At 33.5% G+C, this 18,687-nt stretch overlaps 1 protein-coding gene across 3 annotated transcripts; it reads right to left on the minus strand.

Moving 5' to 3' along the window:
• Positions 1-364: 364 nt before the first annotated feature.
• Positions 365-7,804, minus strand: LOC131599143 (protein ENHANCED DISEASE RESISTANCE 2-like). Of its 3 annotated transcripts, none has more exons than XM_058871605.1 (22): positions 7,617-7,804; positions 7,459-7,533; positions 6,972-7,025; positions 6,665-6,730; positions 6,403-6,461; positions 6,205-6,281; positions 5,792-5,908; positions 5,265-5,299; positions 4,101-4,201; positions 3,927-4,022; positions 3,697-3,761; positions 3,516-3,587; positions 3,022-3,192; positions 2,694-2,896; positions 2,491-2,557; positions 2,240-2,415; positions 1,788-1,889; positions 1,552-1,599; positions 1,336-1,479; positions 1,156-1,251; positions 929-1,030; positions 365-670 (listed from the first exon to the last, which is right to left on the minus strand). In XM_058871605.1, the coding sequence occupies exons 1-22, from the start codon at positions 7,752-7,754 to the stop codon at positions 578-580; spliced, it is 2,157 nt and encodes a 718-aa protein (XP_058727588.1). In that variant the 5' UTR covers positions 7,755-7,804; the 3' UTR covers positions 365-577. The 3 variants fall into 3 exon arrangements, with proteins under 3 accessions (XP_058727588.1, XP_058727589.1, XP_058727590.1); XM_058871606.1 differs by having other exon boundaries at positions 7,651-7,788; XM_058871607.1 differs by having other exon boundaries at positions 366-670; positions 7,643-7,778.
• Positions 7,805-18,687: the final 10,883 nt, after the last annotated feature.

The raw sequence follows: 18,687 nt of genomic DNA on the forward strand, positions 1-18,687 counted from the left end.
TTTTGTGAGAGTATGGATGTTCATGGAGTTAATTCACATAATCAAACCATAATAGTTTAACATCAAAATATAATAAATTTTGAGCAGCCCTATATAAATAATTATTTAAGAAAAGTTTTAGAAAATTTATTTTAATGATTTTTGAAAAATAATGGTAAATTTAGTTTTTTTATTTTTAGGTATGAATGTCCAAAGTACTAAATTTGAATGTCTAATATATTTAAAATGTGGATTTGCTTAAAATCATATGAATAATTAGTTGGTTTTCAATAACCTAATTTAAATAAATTTATGAATAATTTGCATGTCCATATTTATTTTGAGCACCCCTATGTTTGAGTTTTGAAATAATAGTTAATCATCAATAAGAGTAATGTAGCCAAGAAAAGTTATTTATCTTTAAAACAAATATATTACAAGGTGGGAATAATTAATACAACACATTATATGATACAAATAGAGTATATTACAAGAAAAATGAAGTATGAATTAGATTGTGCAGTACATCTAATCCAACTAGCATCTTTTCTTCCTTTTTGGGTCTAAATGTAACTAATCTCCTCACCCCCGTTTCACCTCAAACTCCAAAAGGTACAGCAGATTCAAGTCTAACGCGATTTAATCGAACAGTTCCAAGAACATACTCTGGCAGCTCTGACTCTTCTTTTGCCTGCAAATATGCCATTGATATATGTGACTCAGGAGTTTGATGAATCCAATTCCATATGCTCATTCATTACTACTAGCACAAACTCAATTAGATACAGACGTAGATGTATTGTGCATTCTAATCTCATAACTGCATATTTTTCATAAAATAACAGACTCTTTATTCTAGACAAATCTCAATTCTACATTTAAGGAACACGGAAAGATAATACCATAAGAAGTCTAGTCGAGAAGTATTGTAACTAGAAATGGCCCAAACCTCTATTAAAATTGCAAGATCAACTACTAGACTTGTGACATATCCCAGAACAAGGCCAACAACACTCCTGGCTACAGAGGATGATCCAATATCGACATCTATCTGCATTATGCACAAAATTTATTACAATGTAAGAAAAGTTTCAGGTGTATTCTCATGCTAAATTCTAGGACCAACATCAAATTATACAATTCATGACAAATCTTAACTTTCTATTGTAGCTTTACCTCCAAAAAGTTATCTTGTTTGAAGTATTTACAATTCACAGCCTTCCCCAGTAGGCAAGCTTTTGTTCCAACAGCTCTCTTGACCATCCAATATCCCTTTACCAATTATAAATCATGAGCTACACAAAACGTGTATAGAAATAAAAAAGGTCATATTGACATTTATCGAGAATCACACACCTCAACAATACTTGGAATTAGTTTGAATCTTGAGTCTCGAAACATGTCATCTCCATCCAAAAACTTAGCCAATAGAGAGTCTTTGTTTATAGGTCTTTCGGATGCGTAATACAGAACCAAACTGTAGTTTGGTTTAGCTGGAATCTGGGATTGATAACAAAGTAAATCCACCCTGTTAACTTATAATATCATATGCAAGATCAGAGATATCAATACCTGGAGATTAAATACAAGGATAAATGGAAGCTTTTTCCCAGCTTCGCTCTGAAATTCAGAAGGGGAGGATCGCTCAGTGTAGTGAATTTTATTTAATATAAAACACTAAGCATCTTGAATCAATTGTACAAGTACAGAAAAAGGTTTTGCTTTATTTCGAATGATTCGTTACAATACAATAGCTAACCTATCTAAATAGAATCTTATGATATAAAGCCTTGTAATACCAATTGTACCTGAACCATACTTTTACCATGCAGTGCAACTTTATCTAGAGGTTTATCAACCGTTAGCCAATCAATTGCTACGAGCTTGAGAAGAGGATCTCCTCCAACTACCTGCATAACAAATTTCATGATATGTTCGTCTAAATCTTTAAAACTACAGATTTCAATCTTCGAAAATTTCAATACTGTTTCTCCATTGGGACAAAAATAAGTGCAAGCTGAAGCATATTTACTAAAAGAATTAAACTTAAATTCTGACACAAATTTTAGCTCATTTTCTTCTGTACTCAATTAACATATTTGCAGATGTCACCCCAAACCATTTAAAACACTATCTGAATATTGAGTAAATGTTCATATCGATTATTATTGATAAATTATTATCTCTAAATTGAACATCCCGCCTAAGTCAAGTCTTTTTTATGCCATGTATGATCATAATAGTTAAATGGTCAACTCACCTTAGAATTATCTTTTAGATAGTTTTTTCCTCTAATCTTAAATCCTTCACCACTAGGAGTCGTCCAACAGTTTGTATCATTGTCATCATTTCCTTTGCGCAAAGAACCATGAAAATCACTGGCATCAATTTGTATAGGATTTACATCAGCATCTAATTCTTTGCAGTGATTTGGAGCTGCAAGCAGAATGACAAAATCTTTCAGACTAAAAGTTTGAATACATATTTTAAGCTGTCATGGAAAAAGCTGACCTGATGTTCGCTTCAAAGGTAAAGCTGTCATGGCCCATGAAATATTCTTTAGTTTGACCTTTCGATCCTGAAAATTTTGACAAAGTATTAAGTTATAGAGTTTTTAAAGAAACGCTGCTTCTTCTCAGTTTCAGATCAGTAACACACAAACAACATTAGTTTGTATTGCAGATTTTGTTGCAGCTGAAAAGAGTTAAGGAGACCTTATTCTCAAGATTGTCATCTTCGTCACTTTCTTCATCTGAAGTCGATGAATCAGAAGCCACTGCATCATAAAATTCCTCCTGGACTTCTGCATTTTCATATTCAGCTCTGGACAAAGAAATACTAGAGATTTTGGAATGAACAACTGTAACAGTATCTTGTTGGTGGAGTGCTGGATTGGCTCCGATATATTCCTTTAGACCTACCATTATTTAACCGGAATTAAATGTCACTATGTTAAAGACACGTTCTTCTGAAAGTTTGAATGTCCAACGATTCTAAAGTCCGGATATAAACAAGATGAAAACAGAAGTTCAATTCCTTTACCTGCCACTTGACACAACAATGCATAAGGGATGCTCTTCTCAAATTTTGTGCACTGGCTGTTCTTCCATCGATGCCAGTTTGTAGAGTGTATCTCTAATGTGTGCGTCACTAGACATCTTGGTAGATTCGATCCCATTGGTGTGTTCAAATTTCTAATCTCCCATGTAGATGCTGCATCAGCAGCATCACAGTAAAACATATATGTTGGTAAAATTTGTGAATGATCGATCACAAACAAGTATATAGTAATGATGTTGATAAAATTTGTGAATGATCGATCACAAACAAGTATATAGTAATGTTACGTATTTCTTGTTCTTCTATCGAGATTTCAATATTGATTTGAATTTAAAGTTTCTGTCTGAACTCTGAAAAAATTTAACATGCCAAGCATCGAACAAATTTATGTGATTATTCTTACGTTTGTGGAAATGCCCCAACAAAAATTCTATGCTCCAACAATGAAGTTAAATTACACGAATAATATATCTTACGATTAATTTTTGTACGTCGATAGCCTATTCTTGGCGTCTTTTTCTTATGTATTGCTGGAAATTGCAATATAGCTGCATCAATTGAACGTATCAAGTATGTCAGGCTAAAACAATCCAGTCGGAATATAATATAAATATATAATTCCAAGCATCCTAACCACTTTGCATTTCAGATTCTTACTGTATGTTCCATCTTGTGCATGAAACCATTGCCTAGAGAAGATAAAATCCCGCTTCGAGTGCCATCTGGATTAGGTTTGAAAACAAACTCATGAATGGACAATTTTAAAAGTAAGACTGGCTCCCTATTCACTAATGAAAATAAAAGTTAACAGAATAACAGTCCACACCCTTCACGCACCAAAACAAGCAAGTTATTGGAGATTAAAGTATTAAACAACCATTGATTACCTAGTTAGATACTTGGGATCATATGTTCCATAAACAACATCGTAATGTCCATCGTAAGATTCTACTAGCTCCAAGTCACCCATCAACATATCCCACCTGAAAATTAAATTTGCTAATGACTGATTCACCCAAAATGTGTTAAATCCAATGAAGACTCCTTTATAGAAAACTTACTCATATCTTTTCCTCCGATCAGTGTTTAAAAACACTTCAAAAACACTATCTGCAGTTGCATCAATAACACCAACCGATTTAGCGAGGACACCCTTACCATTCTACAAAGCATAAAGCAAATGTCAAAGCAGAAAAAACACACACACACACCTATCTATCCCATTATAATAAAGTAAAATACTCATTTTCAATGTGAAAAGCATTTAGGATATGGAATATAGGACAATTAAATTAGTTAAGAATTAGTTAGTAGAAGTTAGTTATAAGGTTGATAAGATTTTTAGGTGGTTGTTAAGAGTTGTTATTTTGGTAACTCTTAGAAAGTGTTTAAATTATGCTCATTTGGTAGAGGGGGAGGATACTTTGAATAATTAATTTTGTGTAATTCTTTCTCTATAGTCATTATGTGTAATTCTTTCCGTATAGTCATTCCTATTACCCCATTCAGTTGATAGTAACAAAAAGATATTCAAAGAATTATCCTTTTCTCAATTTTGTTGATCAATCTTTATGCTAGTTAAAATCATGCTCTTGTTTACTTAATTCTGTCAAGTTTTAGGGAATTCTTTCTTACGCAAAGAAAGGATCCTTACATAAATGCAGGTTCAGACACAAAAATGTGGGACATGACATCATAGAAGTTCAAAGATAGAGAATGCTTAGCAGTGGTCATTGAAAAAAACACTTTCCAGATCCTAGGCTCGCTAGCGTGGTTATGGATCAATTCTTCATATGGGCCTGCCTTCTACATTAGGACTTCTCCTAACACAGCGGATTGTAAGTCAGATTTATGGATATGGTTATGGTTATGAACTTTGTTTAAGTTTTGATTTTGAGGTTACTGTTTTCATCTGATAATTTTTATGCATGTGCAGATAAGTATATTGTGTTTCCATGAGTATGATTTTAAGACCCATGCTACTACCATCGAATTAAGATCTTCCAAACCCCTACAGATCTTGCGTAGATTCTCAATTCTTAGACAATATTGGATCCTATTCTAGACTTGTTATCAGGCAATGGTCATTTAGGGACAAGTTAAGTTGTATATCTGAACATGATATTGTTAAAGCCAAGCATTGTATTTTCATTTAAAATGACACACAAATGCAAACCTAAATAGTTTTAAATATATATGCATTATGCCAAAAACCTTATACATACCTTGTGGCTAGTAACATCCTCAAAAATTCTAATACCTGAAACCACAAATAAAAAGCACCAGGAAGGATAAGGATAAATCCAAACTTCAAATACTAGCATAATCATCATCATTTATCTTTGCAGTCTAAATATACCAAAGAATGGCCATGTTAGAAACTCATCGGAAGACACTATGTCAACCGGATAAGCACATTGAGTTTTTCTCTCAATAGGCTCTGAATACCATGTTGAAATATTAGAGAATAAGAGGAATTGTGTGTCTGAATAGCACTACGAAAGGAGTTGTGTGTCTGTTAGATGGTCCATTGAATTCACAAAAGAGGTCTTTGTGGCACCTAAGAGGACTTTAAACGAAGTGAAAATTGAGACAATTTTGATTTGAACAGGAATACAAAGCTATTTTGTTATCAAAAGAAAGTTCATTGGGACATATCTCATAAAACAGCATCTAATTGTTAACAGATTTTTCTTTTGACAAGAATACACCCTATTTCAAGCCATATATGAGTGTGGTAAAAGAGAAGTACCGGACATTGTTCGAACACATTTCCACTGATGTGCCTCAAATGCATCTCCAGTATCCCCTTCAAACCCATCTGAACTACCAAAAACCTTTGATGATAGCCTTAGAAGTGTCTCTGGGCCTTTAAAATGAAACAGAAAAAATAATGTCATCAAATTATATTAGTTCAGAATCACAACTACAAGTTTACGCTTTTTTTATGCATATCAATAATTTGCTTTTATTTAAAATAAGAAAATAAACATAGGCACTGTCTCACCGGTAAAATATATAACAGGTGGTTTATGGAATCGAACCACAATGTAATGATTGCATAAGAGAATCGTAAATACGCGTCATGAATTGTTAAGCTTGCGACTAAAAACATTAAAAGCTCCCTGATGAATATTACCAAGCAAACAATGTTTATCGATTTACCTTGGCCAATTCTTATAAGCTTCCTCAGTCCAGATGCATAGCGCCTCACTCTAGGTCGATGTGCTTCTAGATTGATCCTTCCACAATAGAAGAGAAGTGACATGCCAATTTATGACAAGTTGAAAAACAGAGACTATAATGTTCATGTTTATATAGCAGATGGTTGAATAATTATGTCGTGGAGAAGAAAAAGCATACTCAGTTTCCATGTTTAGTCTGTCTCTGGCACTGACTCCTGTTGACAACTCATGCTCAGCCTGCAAAGAGGATATATTGAATAAACTCACACTTGTGTGTTATGGATATAGTTCCAAGACATGCGACATTCATATAGATAAAAAAAAGTTACTTCCATAAAAGTTGAAAGAGGAAATTGAATACACGCGCGCAAAAACAAATTTTCCGGCCACCACAACTAGACTTGGATTAAAAAAGTTACATTAGAGTTATTTTCTCAGACCTGGTTCTTGGCTTGGTCAAATGCTTCCATCCATCTTTGTGCTTCCCCAGCTGTAGCACAAGCAACCTTGAAGAAAGCAGAGTTAAAAAACTCAGTTCTATAATGAATAAAGAAAAGCTAACAACATGAAGCAACTTTTTATAGTGACAACTGAAAAATAATTGATTCTAGTTCATATATACTTCTTAAGAGTTACCTTGTGTTCCTTATAAACTTTACACACAAGCTAAAAGAATGCAATACAAGAAGCAGATTTCTATCAACTGGAATTAAAAGAAACAATCTGAAAGTGAAAACTTTAACTTACTTCTCCTTTTCTGGTCTCGTCTAATCGATTGTAAAAGCGTATGACATAAAAATCCTGTGAAAGAAAGTGAAAGTCATTTAGTGTACATCAAATTTAGTGGAGATGAGTTTTGACCTACAATCCAACCATTGATATGTCATAGTTTAATTAGCCAATGATTATTATAAGACATATCCTCTGTAGCATCGATACCTCTGAAAAATATGTGTCTTGTTACTGTTACTGTGAAACACCGCACCGACATTTATAATTACATGTAATTTATTTTATTTTTTAAAAATTATATATATATATATATATATATATATATATATATATATATATATATATATATATATATATATATATATATATATATATATATATATATATATATATATATATATATATATATATATTGAAATCAAAATAGAGAAGTTTGTTGAAGGAGAATATAGCATGAAAAGAAATTTTGAGAGAGAAATGCAAAAAAAAAATAATTAGTTACCCCATTGTTAACCTTTCGACGGCCAAGCTCCTCGACCATGAGTGTGGGACCAATGACACCTTGCCTAATAGGTTTCTGAAGAGAAGATGAAAAATGTCAAGATAGGACAAAGATTGAAGAGAAGATGATAAATAAGATTGAAAAGGGAAAAAAAGTACAATGCCAGGGTTCTCATGAGGATCACGTTTGTACATGGAAACACATTTGCCTCTAATGAAGAGGAAACGAAGGTGACAATATTCACGGCCAATTGAATTCACGCCAAGGTGATAAACCCAACCGAAATACTCAAACATTCCTTTCTCTTATGAATCTGATCCTCCTCCTCCACCTACACTTCAAGCCTCCATTCTGAAAATGTTAGATTCAAACTTGTAGTTGTTTCTATTTTTTTCTTTGCTATTTTCTCTTCATTTTCTTTTCTCACAAACTAACTCTTGGCTCGTGTTCGGTGCTCCTTAATATACGTTCCTTCTTGTTTTTTCATCACAGTTTAACATTGTTATTTTTTATTATATGTTTTTGAAATTTTGGTATCTCCATAAACTAATTCAACTGATTAATCTCACCTTTCACTTATAATATAATAGCGAAAGTTAAAATTTTAACTTTCACATAAACTAATATTAAGTATAATTGTCATGAATATATTTCTTTTTACAAACATAAATTATTATTAAATATATGACTATATTATTTAAATCAAATAAAAAATAATTAATTAAGTATTAATATAAGATTAAATTTATGAAAAAAATAATATTTTTTCTTACAATAAAATTCTTAGAGATACTATTATATTTAAATTTATCTGGATTAAGGATACTAATTTTTTCCAGATTAATCGAAGGTTATGTATTCAAATCCGACTCTATGCACGCCCAAGAGTTAAATTATTTTGAGTAAGAGCATTTTCATGCATTGTAGTTCTACACGGCTCGAGGAATTAATTAATCTATGTAATTGTATAGAGAATATTTGATTTCTAATATATATATATATATATATATATATATATATATATATATATATATATATATATATATATATATATATATAATTTTTTATATAAATTTGTTTGAAAATAACAATTATAAAAAAATATAACATAAATAAATATGAAACTATAGATTATATTAAAATTATATTAATATAAATAAAAATTAAATATATAAGATGATTTATTTCTTGACTTCGACATTAAATAATAAAATTATAAATATATAATATTTGAAGAGTTGATGAAAAAACTAGAGAAAATCCAAACTAAAAGTTTATAAGACCAATTTATAAATAATTTTTCTTTTAGTAGAATTAATCTCAATATAACCTATTATTGATTTCTATTAATATAATTAATAAATTGACGAGTATATGTTATATTTTTAAAAAAGATATTTTTATTATCTAACACTTAATCATTAATACCATTTTACAAATAAAGAAAATAATGTCATAAATAATTATCACTATTTTATCCAACGGTTGAATTTAAAAAATATTAATTCGAGATGTAGTTATTGAACGAGTGTAACTCGTGGTGTAACTCTTCGGGTGTAATTTGATCCCTCCTCATATATATATATATAGAAAAAAATATCTTAAATAATGATTGTCATATAAATATTAATTTAATTTAACAGATTGTAGTTGTTGTCAGAATATACATAAAAAAATATGTTAAAGAATATATGAGTATATATATGGTGTAGTACACTTTACACAGAGATAAAAATTTCAAACATCATATGGGATATTACACTTCCAACTTAAACATAACAACATAAAAATCGCATCTAAACATATACATAACACATAACTTCAGAATAACCGATAATAATCTGTTTAATCTTTAAAATTAAAACAACTTTCATTACTACGCAGCGGATACACAAAATTCCATTTAAAATGACATAATCTCATGTCTAACTCAAAACAATTTCAAGACATCAAGTCTTTAATGAAAATAACTTAAAAATTCAGCAACATAAACGACACGCGTTCATCCCCCCGAGTGCTACGTATCAGAGCAATGACACCGACTCGAGCTAGCAGCAACTAATCCTTCATTTGTGACTACCTGCACGTTGCCAGTATAAAGGCAACGGCCAAACAAATAAAGGATGAGATATCTATCAATATAAATAAGATCATGAAAGACAGTATATTAGAGTTCGACTTATAGAAATTACCACATTGCGACATATACGTCACAAATCACGTCACGTCACGCCATTATTTCAACCAAAACGGTTCAATTCACAATACAAGTCACGCAAATGCATAGTCTTGCAAAATAGAATGAGACTCTAACAAATGCACATGCATGTGTTACCCAGGACTTCTGTAACACCCTTCTAAACCCCACGGCAAATTAAATAAGTTTATTCAGAGTACATGAAAAGGGTGTCACAATTTCAAAATAAATTAAAAACATCGTTCAGTCATGTCATGCAGTCACTGAGGCAATTCTCATTAATTAAAATAATTCATGTCAACACAGCGGAATTAAATCAAGCAGATTAAGTTTAACATCTTTCAAACTAATCCTTCAAACATCAAAACATAACTAGAGTTATAAAACATAAACTCTAAACATCGCGTCCCCAGTGTTACAACTATCAGAGCATGACACCTGACGCTAACTAAACAACTGACTCATGAGCTAATCCTCACCGAGTCGAACAGCCGCTATCCTCAATCTGAAAATGATCAACAGTAAGGGTGAGTCTCATTCACAATTAAACAATGTTATCAGTTCATAAACGACAGAACATCAACAATATAATATTCACCCAACATCAACATATATTCAGGCAAGTTTCATCATCATAAACAACCAACACATCATCAATATTTACAACACTGGAAAACCTCCAATCATGTTATAAAATCATGCATATGAATGCAACTGACACTATGCATGTGGTACCAACATCATCAAATGGGAATAACCCATGACCGATCCAACATCATCAAGATACGGCCCTGCCGGCACAGATTCCACACAATGGGAATCATGCCCTTCACTGATCCAACACACCCTTATGGATACAGTATCACCAATGAACATGAATGAATGCAAACATATATGAACATACTTATACCATCGTCAAGTCTATGAGTAACATCATCTAATACTCATTTCATCATCATCATCATCATCATCATCATCAAGTATGTTTATATATATGCATCATTCAATCACAATAACATCATTAGACATCAAAACAATCACCACATGATCACATTATCAATATTATAATGATCTTATCACAACATCGCCACTTCAATCATATGAATAACATTATCATATCTCGACTCATCACACAATGCATATAACAATAATACATTCCACAATTATGTACTAAGTACGTCAAATCCACACAACGACAACATGAGATTTACATCATCATAATACTACGTCTAACACATTCATCACAATTCAACATATTGAATTATCCACCATTGGTATAACATACATTCATCATGTAACAATCACAACAATACATAGAAATTATCATTCATCAATTCCATGTATCACAATTAGCACATAATACACAATCTCCATACATGTTATTCCTAAATAACATTAATCCATGGCATACACAGATACAATTACATGTCATTTTCAAAATCACACAATAATTAAATTATCTAGTGCTAATTAATTTATTTTAATCATAAAGAGCATTCCGTTAGCTTTCTAACGCTTCGAACGGCACCCAAAACGGACTTACGGATCAAAAGTTATGAGTTTTGTAAAAATAAGTATTTTTCAAAAACGTACAGCGGTAACCGATTACCCAAACACCAGTAATCGGTTACTGAGACTCAAAAACTCAAATTTGCTGATTTTACTATGGGTAATCGATTACACCCCTTTAGGTAACTGATTACTTCGTACCTGCAACCCAAAAACCAGTTTTCAGCACCTTGAATCCCCCCAAACATCCCCCAATCGAACCAATACGATTGTATACGAAAAACAGAGAGATTTCACATGCAATATGAGTTATATCATCAATCAAACAACACTTTTAACATCAACAATCACTACCAACAAGTAATTACACAAAGCTCACAAAATTGAACCTAAATACCAAAACCCCAACCTAGAACATATTCTCTATCGAATCAATAGTATATGATTTCAATCCTAACGCCTACGACCCGATAATAAAGGTTAACCGGAAGAGTCCCCCCTTACCTTAGAGTTTGGGATCCTTGAAGCTCTCTTCCTCTTCTTCTCCTCTGTCGCACTTTCACGTTCTCTGTGTTCTCCCAAATGCACTTGTGTTTCCCTTCTTTCAAAAAATCTTGTTTTATGAAAAACACAACATAGCTTTAGTAAAGGCCTTATTTCTTGCACCCCCTTTCTCACTAACTACAACACTGGCCCATTACTACATATTCCAATTTTATCATTTTAATCACCGCATAATTACATAAACCCAATTAATTCCAATAAATAATTTAAATTCTAATTAAATTAATTTAAGGAAAAATACGGATGTTACAACTTCAGCCCCCATCGCCAATTGCCGGTTATTAAAGGCATCAAACAGGCATAAGCCTTCGTCACTATTTTGTCAATCCAGGCCATCACAAAAGAATGCAATTGTATGCGACTCGATGAATGCAACATCACATACATAATCACAACAAAATCATCACGAGGCATACGCCTATATCACAATTATTACCAATAATTAGAGGTAATTCATCGTCACTTTATTTCCTGGACTTCATAAAATTCGCAGAAATAGTCGCTTCACAACATCGCAATATATCACATCATTAATGGTTGTAGGCCTACAACTTAGTATCAACGCATCACAACAACATAAATCAACACAATTACTTCACAGAAATAAATCATTTGGCCATAAAGCCTATAGAACTTTCTTGCTAATAAACGGTCGAAATTCACCAATTCACGTCACCTACCAATTTCATATATTCACAAAGTAGTAGCATCACAACAACAAACCAATGCCAACAAATTAATACAAATAATCCAACGACAATTCACATATTTTCAACAAGTATTCAACGCGACAATTGTAACACCCCAATTCTACCCGATAAATTATTCAATAATTATAATGAAAAATCAGAGTTATTCAAAAACTTTATCAACAATTGAGATGTCACATTTCATCATTTAAATCATATACATGATTCACGCCTTCACATAGAGACATAGCACATACAATTAAAACGTACAAATTATAACATTTAATTTAATCCTCAAAATCACTTCATTAAATAATTATTTTATCTCGCAGCGGAATTCACAAAACTTCACAATTTTTCAATTTAATCACAACATCTTTGCAATATAGCTTTAAGCTTCAATTCCACAATAAGACATCATTAAAAATTCGGCAACCAACAAATAATTAAAACACGCGTTTATCCCCCCGAGTGCTACGTATCAGAGCGACCACCGACTCGATTCACAACGTCTAAATCTTCATCCAAGCTATCACCTGCACGTTACCAGTATAAAGGTAACGGCGAAACAATTAAAGGTTCCGTCAAATTTACTTCGCTATTTCAACCAAAATATCATACGTCACAATATCTCGCATAAATTCATATTCAGATCACAACAATTCACATAAGTTCACACATCAAATCACATAAATGAAATGCGACTCTAACAAATGCACATGCATGTGAAACCCCGGGCTTCATCCCCCATCGCCAATTGCCAATAAATAGAGGCATCAAAACAGGCATAAGCCTTCGTCACTGTTTGCCAATCCAGGTTGTCACAAAAATGCAATCATGAGGCTCAATGAATGCATCATCACAAAACAAATCATAACACATCGTCACAAGGCATTTGCCTATATCAAAAATGTTACCAATAAATAGAGGTAAATCAACGTTACTTTATCTCTTGCATTTCGCAATAATCACAAAATCACATTCACAGCATCGCATCGTCACTGGCCATAGGCCTAAAACTTAATATCACCACATCACAACAGCACGTCAACAACAATGCATACACAACAAGTCAACATCTATAGTCGAAAATCATCACCAATCTTCGTGAATAATACAACGACAAATCATAAAATTCATAATGTTCATCGTATCACAACATCGCCAAAACATCACCAAAAATACGGATACCGAATCAGTTCCGGATACGCCTAATTTATTCTACTCGGTTAAATTAGTCCCGATCTACCATTTATTTATTCTCTATTCACTAATTATTTATTTATTTTCTGTCACTGATATGTCGCTAATTTATTACTCTGCTACTTCACAAAATTATTGTGCTAAATACTAACTTGTTGTTATCAAGTTGCTCTATTAAACATCACCAGAATTATGTTCTACTGTTACTGTCATACCCCAATTTTTGACCCTAAGATCATACATCATTTGCATATCAATCATCAATCAAAAAGTTTCGACTTAGAACTCTACTTGTGAAATTATGCTCAATTCATCTGCAAGGGAATCATCAAGCACCAATGTTTTTTTTGGATATGTTGTTTTACTAACCAAAATACCAAAAATATTGCCTTGTGCTTTTGTATGTTTGTGTTTTGTAGGTACTAAGTCAAAATATCCATCAAAAGGGGCATTTTTCAACATTATCCATGTGCAAATCGATTTGCATAATGTGCAAATCGATTTACATAACTGATTCTGCCTCAGATTTTGCTTCTGCCATCAGTGCAAATCGATTTGCATAATGTGCAAATCGATTTGCATAACTGTTTTTGCCCCAGATTTTGCCTTTTTCAGCAATGTAAATAGATTTTCGTAAAGTGTAAATCGATTGCACCGTGCAAATTCTGAAGAATGAAGGCAAATTTCAGCTTTTGAAGGTGATGACATCATTTGCAAGTGTGGGAAGCATGACTTAGTTCTTATATTTGATTTCCTACATCATTTTATCATAAACTCGCATGTGATCACATCAATACCATTGGATCATAATTTTGGCTCCAAATTCATTTACCAAACCAAAATCAATTTTCCAATCCTAACTCCAAACCACCAATAATCCCAAGCCTAAATCCTATAAATAGGGGCTTTCCCCTCTTCATTTCTCAAGCTTTGAAAGCCAAAGAAACTCTTGCTCTTTCTCTTCTCATCCTTCCCAAACCCCTCACTCAGAACTCTCTTCTTCTTTCTAAAAAGTTGGTGAGTTACATCTTGAACCTTACTAACTTTGAGCTAAACCTTCATCTAAACACTATTTTCTTCATCAATTGTGAGAGATCAAGGCTTGTGGTAGTGTGTTCTTAAAGAAGATTCAATGTTTGTGAAAGATTTGGTAAAATTCTAGATCCTTTCCATAATTCAAGATGTGATCCATTGTTGTTTATGTTAGATGCGCCTTTGGTGCTACATTGTTGAGTTTTGCTTGCTTACTTGGTACATTTTCATGCACAAATTGATCCAAGATCACAAGGTGTTTGGTTTTATGTTTAAACAAGTTTCCTTCTCTTTATTTGCTGTTTTTTTGAAAAGTTGTGTTGTGCAAATCGATTTGCATAATATGCAAATCGATTTATATAACTGATTTTTGCGCAGAATTTGAAAACAGAGTTATGTAAATGGATTTACATTCTGTGCAAATTGATTTGCAGCTAAGTATAATGTGTTTTTTTGCCTTTTTTTGATTTGTTCTTGGTTCTAACTCATCTTCTACTCCCTTCTTTTGTTATTTTCTTTGAATCACAAGTTAGAGGCCTAATTTCTCTCTAATATCAATGGACTTAGGGCGTCGATAGGATGAGAATCCAAATCCTCAAAATTAAGTGATTGAAATTATGGATGAAAGGAGCTTTTGAATGTGGTTCCATCTTTTATTTCTTTTTATTTTGATTGATGAAAGTCTTTGATACCTTGAGAATTCTTATGGATTCTTGGTAAAGACTAGATTGCTACCTATTTTCTTTTCGTGCGGTATTGCTTTCAGAGAGTGATCTATATATCGCTTCTCTCGCATGCATTAGCACATAAAGTTTTGACCGGCCTCGTTGTAGGGTGATTTCTACATAAATCACTTGGGGATCTGCTTAACATAGCGCAATATTCCGTGTCCCGAATTAAAAAAGATCAAACATGGAAGAGAATTGTATGCGGTTGATTTAAGACTTATGGAAGTTTATCGTGTAGTCGCTATGATTTTATCAAGCTTCTGATAAATTTCCATTGAATTTAAATCCGAGAACATCCTTCACTCACCATCGATCTTTACTACTAACTTTGATAACATACTTGACAAGTTTCAAGATGGTTATCTTTAACATCTAACAATTAACTTTAATTTCCGCATTTTTATTATATTGCTCTTTATATTTCTCGCTTTATTGCTTTATCTTATCATTTCATCATGTTTATGTTTCAGCCATTTTCTCTTTGTCCATTTGGACGTTTACATTCCGCTATTTTCTCTTTGTCCATTTGGACATTTTGTTTATGTTTCCGCTATTTTCTTTTTGTCCACTTGGACCATACTCTATTTTTGTGCTAAAACACTAATAAATAACAAAGATCATGAAAAACACATAAGATCATATGGACTATTGGTTACTATCCCGAGCATTTTGGAGACTTGGACTTTTGGACTTAGTACCTCTGGACCCTATTATTCTGTTGTTACTCTGTCGTTATTTTGTCTTTCTGGCATTGGATTGTTGTCTGTTTGTGTATGCAGGTATTTTCCCAAAAGCCCTTGATGGTTAATTCCAAGGTATTGATATAAGGATTTTACCCAAAAATAGCCGTTACTCTGCCCGATTTTTGTCAGAATTTTAATGTGCTTAATGCAAAGTGGTGCTAAAGATGATAAGTTCCTATGCATCCCCAAGTGATAATGTGTTGGTTTAGTATTGATAGTCCAAAGGATGGGAAATCTACCTTGACTCCTAATGTCAAGTGTTGGCTTCTTTTTCCGTTAGGCCGTTTCTTTCCTTAGCTTTTATTTTACGCATTAGGATAGCCTCTTCATCTCCCCCTTCTTAGATTTTCAAAATCTTCTCCCTTTTTCAAAAACCTTCTTATGTTTGCAACTTTTTTAAAAAACTTTTTTCTTTAAAAATGTCTTTTGCCCTTAGTGGCTTTTCTTCAAAAAAAAAGTTTAGACATAATTAATTGATTGATATAATGAGATCTTTTCCGCGTGAGAGAGCTAGTGGCATATCGTTGATTTCCATCCGAGTTGGAGCCCTTCTTTCATTTGCGAAGCAAATAACTCGTTTGTTCTCATGCTCAAGATCAATGGCTGAGTATTTCTCTCCGACAATGATAAAGTGTTTATTCGGTTTTTAAAACGTTTTTCCCTTTAAGCGGAACTACATTAGCTCTGACTTCTCCATTACACCAAGGAGGTATGTAGGCACAAGACGTAATGTCTTGTCGAGCTTATTTTAAAAAATAAAACAAACCCTTTTTTAGCACACACGACACAAATTTTCAAAAAGGTTTCTGTTGAGTACCACAGATATGAGGGGTGCTTAAAACCTTCCCCTTGTATAATCAACACCCGTACCTAAGATCTCTTTCTTGTTTTAAACTTTGGGTTTTCTTCGTTCTTTTCCCTTTTCCTTTGGGGTTAGATCTGGAAAACTCTTGGGTTTCATTGTCAGCCAAAGAGGTATTGAAGTAGATCCCGACAAAGTCAGAGCTATTCAAGAGATGCCTGCACCAAAAACTGAAAAGCAAGTAAGAGGATTTCTCGGACGATTGAACTATATCTCCAGATTTATCTCTCAAATGACTGCTACTTGTGGACCAATTTTCAAGCTTCTCCGCAAAGATCAAGGGGTTGTATGGACTGAAGATTTCCAGAAAGCGTTCGACAGTATCAAGGAATACCTGTTAGAACCACCAATATTGATTCCTCCAGTTGAAGGAAGACCATTAATCATGTACCTTACTGTATTGGAAGAATCCATGGGTTGTATGCTTGGACAACAAGATGAAACCGGTAGGAAGGAGCATGCCATCTATTACCTGAGTAAGAAATTCACAGACTGTGAGTCTCGTTACTCCATGCTCGAAAAAACGTGTTGTGCTTTGGCTTGGGCTTCAAAACGTCTCCGCCAATACATGATCAACAATACTACTTGGTTAATCTCCAAAATGGATCCGATCAAGTATGTCTTTGAAAAGCCTGCATTAACAGGAAGGATTGCCCGATGGCAAATGCTGTTATCCGAATATAACATTGAATACCGTGCTCAAAAAGCGGTCAAAGGAAGCATTCTCGCCGATCACTTGGCGCATCAACCAATTAATGAATATCAATCTCTCAAGTTTGACTTTCCTGATGAAGATGTCTTGTACTTGAAGATGAAAGATTGTGACGAACCGTTACCTGAAGAAGGTCCTGAGCCTGGATCAAGATGGGGCCTAATTTTTGATGGAGCAGTAAACGCTTTTGGCAATGGAATTGGGGCAATCATCATCACTCCCAAGGGTACTCATATCCCGTTCTCCGCCAGATTGCTATTTGATTGCACCAACAACATCGCAGAATATGAAGCTTGTATCATGGGTCTCGAAGAAGCCATTGACTTAAGGATCAAGATCCTGGACATATATGGAGATTTAGCCCTCGTGATCAACCAGATCAAAGACAAATGGGAAACTTACCACCCTGGCTTGATTCCTTACAGAGATTATGCAAGACGTCTGTTGACTTTCTTCAACAAGGTTGAATTGCATCATATACCTCGAGATCAGAATCGAATGGCAGACGCCTTGGCTACTCTATCTTCCATGTTCAAAGTCAGTCACTGGAATGATGTGCCTAAAGTCAGAATTACGCGCCTTGAAAGGCCCGCCTATGTGTTTGCAACCGAAGTAGTCATCGATGATAAACCGTGGTTCCACGACATCAAACGCTTCCTTCAAACTCAAGAGTACCCGCTTGGGGCATCAAACAAAGATAAGAAAACTCTAAGGAGACTTTCTGGCAGTTTCTTCCTGAACGGAGATGTGCTATACAAAAGAAACTTCGACATGGTTTTGCTCAGATGCGTGGATAGACACGAAGCAGACATGTTAATGCATGAAGTGCATGAAGGGTCCTTTGGAACTCATTCAAATGGGCATGCAATGTCCAAGAAGATCTTAAGAGCAGGATACTATTGGTTGACAATGGAATCAGACTGTTATAAACACGTGAAGAGATGTCACAAGTGCCAGATCTACGCAGATAAGATCCATGTGCCACCGACT

Source organism: Vicia villosa, linkage group LG4 (genome assembly GCF_029867415.1).
Source record: "Vicia villosa cultivar HV-30 ecotype Madison, WI linkage group LG4, Vvil1.0, whole genome shotgun sequence".
Taxonomy (NCBI): Eukaryota; Viridiplantae; Streptophyta; class Magnoliopsida; order Fabales; family Fabaceae; genus Vicia; species Vicia villosa.